We start from the raw sequence: 8,211 nt of genomic DNA on the forward strand, positions 1-8,211 counted from the left end.
ATGTACCAACTGGTATCGACCCGTCGACTGGTAAGGTTAGTATCATTGATGGCGGTCGTCTCTACGTAAAGCCCCGTTACGTGGTGGCGATGGGTGCGCCAAAGAAGGGACTACTCGAAGCAATGGCTCCTATCTCGGACTCAGACCCTGCTGGGGCCGCTGCCGCTGCTGCTGAGGAAGAAGACTGGAAGTTATTTATCGCCGACATGGGTCTTGGTGCTACGGTGTGGAAGAAGGCTGGCACCAAGATTAGGAGAGGTATCGATTTTGATGATAAATGGGTTCTGCAGATGCGGTTTCAACCGGCACTCTCGCAGGACTAAGAGACTTATACCATGGTGGAAACGAGGAAGCGGAGAAAAGAAAAGGAACAAAAATGGAGTTGGTTTGGGAAACGGACGAAAAGAGAAAAGCGAATCTTCATTTCTACTGCATCATTCGGGCGTTCTTTTATCGCTCAACGGTTGGAGAACAGCATCTGGGGAACAGGAGTTACGCTTAGCCATCCATCTTCGCATCCGGGGATGGCGATCATGATCTTGTATGATATCTTAGCCACAGCATCTATCACCGAGCATGACCCGGTCTTCTACATTACCGCAATGTCTCGATGTCTTCTGGCCTATGGTCTGTGAGGATGCATGTACTGATAAAACCGAGTGCAGGCCAGGATCTTTTATCCATGTCGTTACCGTCGCTTGAAGGCCCGCGTTGCCGGAGAACAGGAGAGGCAGCCGGAAGCCCTTGCAGTCCGTCCACACCCCCGATCCTTCGGGCCAGGCGCTGGGCAAGACAAGAGATCGCGGAGACGGTAACGTAGCGTTTGGGGGCCGGAACTTGCAGCATAGCATCGATAGTTTGTGTTGTTAGTGCTGACGGCCGAGCAGCTAGGCAGTGTTTGCCCAAGCGAGCTTCGACCAGACGGGGGTAATGGAGGGAAGGGAGGGCTTATCAAAAGCACCGTGGGTATAACAGGCTGTGAGGTTCCCGCCTCCTTTCACGCATGTCAATGGTAGAAAGTTGTAGTAGGATATTACGTTGTTGGGACTTCTTTTGATAGCGGGGTCATCGAGTGTTTCCTTGCGGGTAGGGCTTCTCAAGATCAAAAGCTGGCAGAATGGGAGTGGGTTTCAGTCACACTGCCTGTCCAACCCAGGAGCCACACCCAATCTCTCGAGCTTTACAAAGGCACATGTCGATGATCGACAGCCCGCAAGAGTTGAATTGCCAGCAGATTGATAGCCGTCACGGAGGGCGGAGCTTCCAGGCGGGCTTGAATAGAGCGAGGGGCTGTGTGGAACGATATAGTCTGGGCCCCAAGATTCTGAGCGCGTGTGTAACATTCCGACGGAGCTTTGGGAGTCTGCCTGGGAGGGGAAGTCGGGTCACGGTTGAGGCTGAGAGGGAAGCCAGCCTGGTGGTTGGTCACACCCACCCCGTCGTTGTGCTATGTACCCTAGTTCTACGTTTCCAGATCGGGCCTCAAATTTCGAGATTGGAGGCGATCTGGAAGGGTTTCGTCGCTGTTGAAAGTTGAACTATTATGGGATAAACTTGTAGGGCATTTCATGCATGGAAAACGATATGCACAAGTAGATGATGGTACCAATTGTTAAGTTGGCAAGTTGAATCGATCATAGAGAGGGGCATTGAAGGGACAATGTTTGTAGGTCGAGCAAGGAATAGACATGACCGACAAGCTTCTCAACAAGATCAGGCTAGCTCCCCTTCTGGTTGCTGGTGTGAAGTGTGCCACATGCTACATCATGCTTAGCATTGCACAGCAAATAGCCCCCAAATCTGCAGCAGCCTGGTTGGGCTGCATGTGTCTTGCAGCAACCTGCCATATCTTGAGCAGCCGGCACCGAATATCTGGGATGGTGAAGAGAGCCAAACGGGAGGCCGACGGGAGGGCGCCGGTTTGTGCTCCAGATGCCATGGTATAAGAAGACCATCGCCCGCGCGCTTTACAAGAAAGCATTTAGCGTGGCCGTGGCACCGGATCCTCATCGTTGAGCGTACCCAAGTATACAAGAGCCGCAACTGTGAACAAATTCTCCCTCCTCAAGAACCACCAAACGAAAAGCCGGAGTCGCTTTCACTGGACGCCGGCAACTCGGTCCATTCCGTGACATCGAAGAGACCGCCGGAAATCCATTTCAAATGAGCTTCGAATCCGATGTTGTGGAGATTGGCTCCAACGCCGCGGGCCTGGCCAACGGGTAAGCCCAACCGTTCGCTCCGGCCTTACCCAGCACGCCCGACCCGGGTGTAAAGTGCAATGCTAACGATAAATGCAGACGACCCGACGCGTCAAGCCACGACCACAGCCTAGCTCGCCGCGATAACAACCCCTTGGCGCTCTCGTGGTTGTATGAGGCGTTCCTGCATACCAATGACCGCTATGGGCGGATCGCGGCCGGCAGCCCCCGCTCCGGGGTCGGCATCCTCGGGCTCAGACTACTGGAGCACCACATCAACCTCGTCCCGACCATGCAGCCCGGGGTCGCGGTCCCGGTGTTCGACCACTCGGCCGGCAGCCCCAGATACCTCGGGTGGCGGCAGAAGGTGGCGACGTGGCCGCTTTCCAAGCAGGAGGCGATGAACAACCGTACCTTTGCTGTTTGATTGGAGGTGGCGCCAGAGGGTCGTTCGGAGGGAAGACGGCCGCCGGATGACTCGTCCCCAGGGGAGCCTGGGAAAAGTGGATGTGTGTTTTGAGGAGGGAAAGGTCCGTTTGCTTGCAGCAGGCAGGAATTCCAGCCGTCATCCTTTTGCCGCTGCATGCATCGCCTGTTTCGCTAATGAGGGGCGTGCCGGGATGGCAAATACTGGGGGCGGCAGAGCTGAGTGTTGAGTGCCTGAACCAGATGTCGGATTCGCCGCTCCTTTGGACGATTTGTTGCACAATGACAAAGAAAGTTGCTCGCTCGTTCCGTCCGTGTCTCTAGTTGCCGAAGCGCTAAAAGGGCATCTCGTGCATTCTAGGCAAAGTGCAATCCAAACACAGCTAGCCAGCCAGCATACTTAGGACCACCTCAGGCGGCGAGACTTGGCAAAGCATGAGAGAGTGGAGAGAGACGCAGAAGCCATAGTACGGTGAGGTGATCTCGGTGAGCCAAAGGTGTGCGCCGGAATCTCCATATCGACAAAGCTCACTAATGCAAAAAGGCGATAAGGCAAAGTACCGAAAAGCAGTGTTGGTGAGGTAAGGTAGCTTGGGGCCAGGTGGATTAGGTGGAGGACGTGCGTGCGACACCAACTTGCTGAGAGAGTGCGTGGCCAAAGGCTGCCTACCAGGCCCTCAAGGTCAGCAACCTGACCAAGTGGAAGCTTCGAACACTTTCCACTGCCCTGACGACGCCTGAATCATAGAGCTTGGGCCATACTCGACCCCTGGAGCGTCGCCTTACCTAAGCTACCCGATGCCGCCGGAGACCACTTAATCCGCCCCACTGTATGATTTCATTGGTCGTCCAGGGACCGCTTTCCAGTGATTGCCGCCTCCCGTCACCACCTCTTGCTGGCTGGCCTTTACTGCACCGCACCTGCTTGTTCTCCGAAACAAAGCTTCCCATCTCCAAACCTCCCACCTTTTATCTCCGTAAACCACGAAATCCTCTCTTTCCTTTCCCCATTCACATCTCAAAGGAAGGGATACAAATTACGCTGTCCCTCTTTTCCGTGTTCCTCACCTTACGGAAACATCCAAATCGACAGCTCAACCCCACCGCTGACGATCCCACCTTCAATACCTCATCATCCGACCGCATACGAATCCCCCGAATCATCAGAAACAGACAATCAAGATGGCGCCTCCGTCGGAACAGCCCGCCGAGCACAAGAAGAAGGTCAACTTGACGTGAGTAGACACCCGTTGCTCTTACATCGAGCAGTAGCTCCCATTCAGAAGGAATGACGCTGACACTACCTACCAGGGACGCTTCCGGTGCCGATGTCAAGGATGTTTGTGCTCCCAGCTTCTACGAACTTGGTGATGAATGATGGCCGTACTGACCAAACATACAGCAAGATGACATCGCGACCGCCATCCTGAAGAAGAAGAAGAAGCCCAACCAGCTGATGTACGTGAGCTTTGGACAACGTGGGGCAAGCTTCCTGGCACTAACTGAAGCAGGGTTACCGATGCCGTCAACGATGACAACTCCATCATTGCCCTTTCCGAGAACACCATGGAGGCTCTTCAGCTCTTCCGCGGTGACACCGTGCTTGTGCGCGGCAAGAAGAGAAAGGACACCGTCCTGATCGTCCTTGCTGACGATGAGCTCGACGATGGCAGTGCTCGCATCAACAGAGTTGTTCGCCACAACCTGCGGGTGAAGCACGGTGACATGATCACCATTCACCCCTGCCCGGACATCAAATACGTATGTGAAATCGCAAACATGCATCGCACTTGGAATTGATTGCTTACACCCCCACAGGCCAAGCGCATTGCTGTCCTCCCCATCGCCGACACCGTCGAGGGCATCACCGGCTCCCTTTTCGACGTTTTCCTCGCTCCCTACTTCCGCGAGGCCTACAGACCCGTCCGCCAGGGCGATCTCTTCATCGTTCGCGGTGGTATGAGGCAAGTAGAGTTCAAGGTCGTCGAGGTCGACCCCCCCGAATATGGCATCGTCGCACAAGATACCGTCATTCACTGCGAGGGTGAGCCCATCCAGCGTGACGAGGAGGAGGGCAATTTGAACGAGGTCGGCTACGACGACATTGGTGGCTGCAGAAAGCAAATGGCTCAGATCCGTGAGATGGTTGAGCTCCCTCTGCGTCACCCCCAGCTCTTCAAGTCTATCGGTATCAAGCCCCCTCGTGGTGTGCTTCTGTATGGCCCTCCCGGTACTGGTAAGACGTTGATGGCAAGAGCTGTCGCCAACGAGACCGGTGCTTTCTTCTTCTTGATCAACGGCCCCGAGATTATGTCTAAGATGGCCGGTGAGTCCGAGTCGAACTTGCGCAAGGCCTTCGAGGAGGCTGAGAAGAACTCCCCTGCCATTATCTTCATTGACGAGATCGACTCTATCGCGCCCAAGCGTGATAAGACCAACGGTGAGGTCGAGCGTCGTGTCGTCTCTCAGCTTCTCACCCTCATGGACGGCATGAAGGCTCGCTCCAACGTTGTTGTCATGGCCGCCACCAACCGACCCAACTCGATCGACCCTGCCCTGCGCCGTTTCGGCCGTTTCGACCGTGAGGTCGACATTGGCATCCCCGACCCTACCGGCCGTCTCGAGGTTCTCCAGATCCACACCAAGAACATGAAGCTTGGTGACGATGTCGACCTGGAGCAGATCGCTGCCGAAACCCACGGTTACGTTGGTTCCGATATCGCTGCCCTCTGTTCCGAGGCCGCCATGCAGCAGATTCGTGAGAAGATGGACCTCATCGACCTCGACGAGGACACCATTGACGCCGAGGTTCTTGACTCTCTTGGTGTTACCATGGAGAACTTCCGCTTCGCCCTTGGCGTTTCCAACCCCTCTGCTCTGCGTGAGGTCGCTGTTGTCGAGGTGCCCAACGTTCGCTGGGAGGATATCGGTGGTCTCGAGACCGTCAAGGCCGAGCTGCAGGAGAGCGTCCAGTACCCTGTCGACCACCCCGAGAAGTTCCTTAAGTTCGGTCTTTCCCCGTCCCGTGGTGTCTTATTCTACGGACCCCCCGGTACCGGTAAGACGATGTTGGCCAAGGCCGTCGCCAACGAGTGCTCCGCCAACTTCATCTCCGTCAAGGGACCCGAACTTCTCAGCATGTGGTTCGGTGAGTCTGAGAGCAACATTCGTGACATCTTCGACAAGGCCCGTGCCGCCGCCCCTTGCATTGTCTTCCTCGATGAGTTGGACTCTATTGCCAAGGCTCGTGGTGGATCTATGGGCGACGCTGGTGGTGCTTCCGACCGTGTAGTCAACCAGCTTCTCACTGGTAGGTTTCCTCCGCATCTCAGACGACTGGCAAGCATAGACTAACCCATTTACAGAGATGGACGGTATGACCTCAAAGAAGAACGTCTTCGTTATTGGTGCGACCAACAGGCCGGAGCAGCTTGACCCTGCCTTGTGCCGTCCTGGACGCCTTGACTCTCTCATCTACGTCCCCCTGCCCGACCAGCCCGCCCGTGCTGGCATTCTCAAGGCCCAGCTCCGCAAGACACCCGTTGCCGCTGACGTCGATATCGACTTTATCGCCTCCAAGACTCACGGCTTCTCTGGTGCCGATCTTGGCTTCATCACTCAGCGTGCTGTCAAGCTTGCCATCAAGGAGGCTATCACTGCCGACATCCAGAAGACCAAGGCTCGCGAAGCTGCTGGCGAGGAGGCTATGGATGAGGATGAGGAGGACCCCGTCCCTGAGCTCACCAAGCGTCACTTCGAGGAGGCCATGCAGATGGCCCGCCGCTCCGTTAGCGACGTTGAAATCCGCCGGTACGAGGCCTTTGCTCAGCAGATGAAGAATGCTGGCCCTGGCGCGTACTTCAAGTTCCCCGAGGGTGAAGGTGCGGCCAACGAAGCTGCCAACAGCTTCGGTGATGCTGGTAACGATGATGACCTTTACGACTAAAGGGTGGGCTAGATGCCACTTAATGCAGGCCATGCCCTCGTTGTATTCTAGTTTTTCATTTGCTCTCCGATACATCTGCGCCATCACGCGTACAGTTGATGGGCCGAGTCACAGAAATTCGTGCTTATCGGCGGAAATCTGGGGGCGGACGGAGTTGGTAGACAGGTAGTTTTCTATCAAAGTTGATCACATAAAGTCATCTCGATCGGTGCATGCTCCAACTACCCTTGGTTACGCAACGACCGTTGCCTGTACCCGCTTGTACTGTCATTCCCATATCAACACTCTTGATTGAGAAATATTGTCTTCGTGCAATCGAATCTAACAGATACACAAGCATCACCAACTGATTTGAAAAGCAAGGAAATGAAGATTACTATGTGCGCTCTCTAGGCCCGTGAAGTGCTCATTGCTCATAGCGGATCTTTTTTCTAGAAGCTTGATATCGTATGCTCTTCCCAAGCCACAGGAAGGCCGCCCCCGACGTAATTGATCCAAACGTATACGTACACATATGTGGTGCTGATGGCACTATTCAAGGTTGACATAAAGGCTTTTCTCATCAAGGATGGCTTTGCCTTCCCAACACAACCATGCCCTTATTCCTCACTCACTGCGTGAGTGGTGGTGAAGTTTTCTTTGGGGCCGTTCAGGAAATGGCCAGTGGCCATCTCATCTCTAGGGCCGCCCCCTTTCCAATGCCCAACAGTTTCCCTCTCTCTCTCTATCTTCTCGACTCACCAGCCGTCAAAAGGAGACGTCCCCTCAGTTACCCGCACTGTCAATCTCGCAGACAGCCTCTAAACTCTCTTGCGTGACCTTGATAGCTTCATCGATCACAGCCGCGGGGATGGCAAGGTTCGGCTGGCCGTTGGAATCTGCCGCCGGTGTGGAGTTCGCAGTACCGTTGGTCTTCTTGTCCTTGTCTGCACCCGTCGTGCCATTCGTTTTGGATGTTGAGGGGGATGCGTTCGCTGCCGAGGGGTTGAGGGTGTCCTGGCGGACGTCGTCGAGGACACGGCGGAGGAGTTCTGGGAAGGTTGTGACCTCGCCCGTGCGCAGGAGGTTGAGGGCGTGGTTCTGGATCAGGGTCGGCCAGTTTGCTTGGTTTGCGTGGAGGGAGTGGAGGAGCTGTTCTTGGATTCTGAAAGAGGCAATGTTAGCTCGTTCAGTTCGGGCCTCTGGAGAGGGGGGAAGGAGGGGAGCGCCTACTTTGTGACGTGGCCGTCCTTCAATAGTAATGTGTTGATTTGCGACCGCAGCTCGGGATCCAGAGTTGCTGCTGAGTGGTTCGCAGCCGAGGGCGGTACCTTGACTGGGGTTGAAGGCGTTTGGTTCGACATGTTGATGGATCTGGGAATGGAGGTGTATGTGTAGCAGCGACCTCGAAACGCGCCTAGGCCAGGCTCTTGTGTATCCTCAGGTGAAGCGATCGTCCGACAGGCCTTCCCCCCCTGACCTATACCGGCTTCTTTCGGAGGGTTTCGTCAAAGAGGTCCCTTTCGTTCAGCCGTCCGAGGGGATCGATGAGCGTAAGTGCGAATAGTTGCGCGCGAGCTTGGGTGGACGGTTCAGAGTTGGAAGGCTTCGAGTCCCTTGTCAGCGGTGTGTAGACATACCAAGCAACCCATAACGTAC

At 55.2% G+C, this 8,211-nt stretch overlaps 4 protein-coding genes across 4 annotated transcripts; 3 read left to right on the forward strand and 1 right to left on the reverse strand.

Annotated features, from left to right (window-relative positions):
• Positions 1-122: 122 nt before the first annotated feature.
• ColSpa_12230 (uncharacterized protein) lies at positions 123-323 on the forward strand (the record flags this gene model as incomplete). The annotated part of the gene is made up of 1 exon (XM_049278442.1): positions 123-323. One exon carries the CDS (start codon positions 123-125, stop codon positions 321-323), a length of 201 nt encoding a protein of 66 aa, XP_049134399.1.
• Positions 324-2,163: 1,840 nt separating this feature from the next.
• On the forward strand, positions 2,164-2,628 carry ColSpa_12231 (uncharacterized protein; the record flags this gene model as incomplete). The annotated part of the gene is made up of 2 exons (XM_049278443.1): positions 2,164-2,222; positions 2,301-2,628. The coding sequence occupies 2 exons, from the start codon at positions 2,164-2,166 to the stop codon at positions 2,626-2,628; spliced, it is 387 nt and encodes a 128-aa protein (XP_049134400.1).
• A 1,181-nt stretch (positions 2,629-3,809) lies between these two features.
• On the forward strand, positions 3,810-6,573 carry ColSpa_12232 (cell division control protein 48; the record flags this gene model as incomplete). The annotated part of the gene is made up of 6 exons (XM_049278444.1): positions 3,810-3,862; positions 3,939-3,966; positions 4,030-4,085; positions 4,139-4,388; positions 4,446-5,937; positions 5,993-6,573. 6 exons carry the CDS (start codon positions 3,810-3,812, stop codon positions 6,571-6,573), a joined length of 2,460 nt encoding a protein of 819 aa, XP_049134401.1.
• Positions 6,574-7,338: 765 nt separating this feature from the next.
• Positions 7,339-7,916, reverse strand: ColSpa_12233 (uncharacterized protein; the record flags this gene model as incomplete). Its single annotated transcript, XM_049278445.1, has 2 exons — positions 7,339-7,717; positions 7,786-7,916. 2 exons carry the CDS (start codon positions 7,914-7,916, stop codon positions 7,339-7,341), a joined length of 510 nt encoding a protein of 169 aa, XP_049134402.1.
• Between the last annotated feature and the right edge of the window lie 295 nt (positions 7,917-8,211).

This window comes from Colletotrichum spaethianum (assembly GCF_022836535.1).
Source record: "Colletotrichum spaethianum MAFF 239500 DNA, contig60, whole genome shotgun sequence".
In the NCBI taxonomy this organism is placed as follows: Eukaryota; Fungi; Ascomycota; class Sordariomycetes; order Glomerellales; family Glomerellaceae; genus Colletotrichum; species Colletotrichum spaethianum.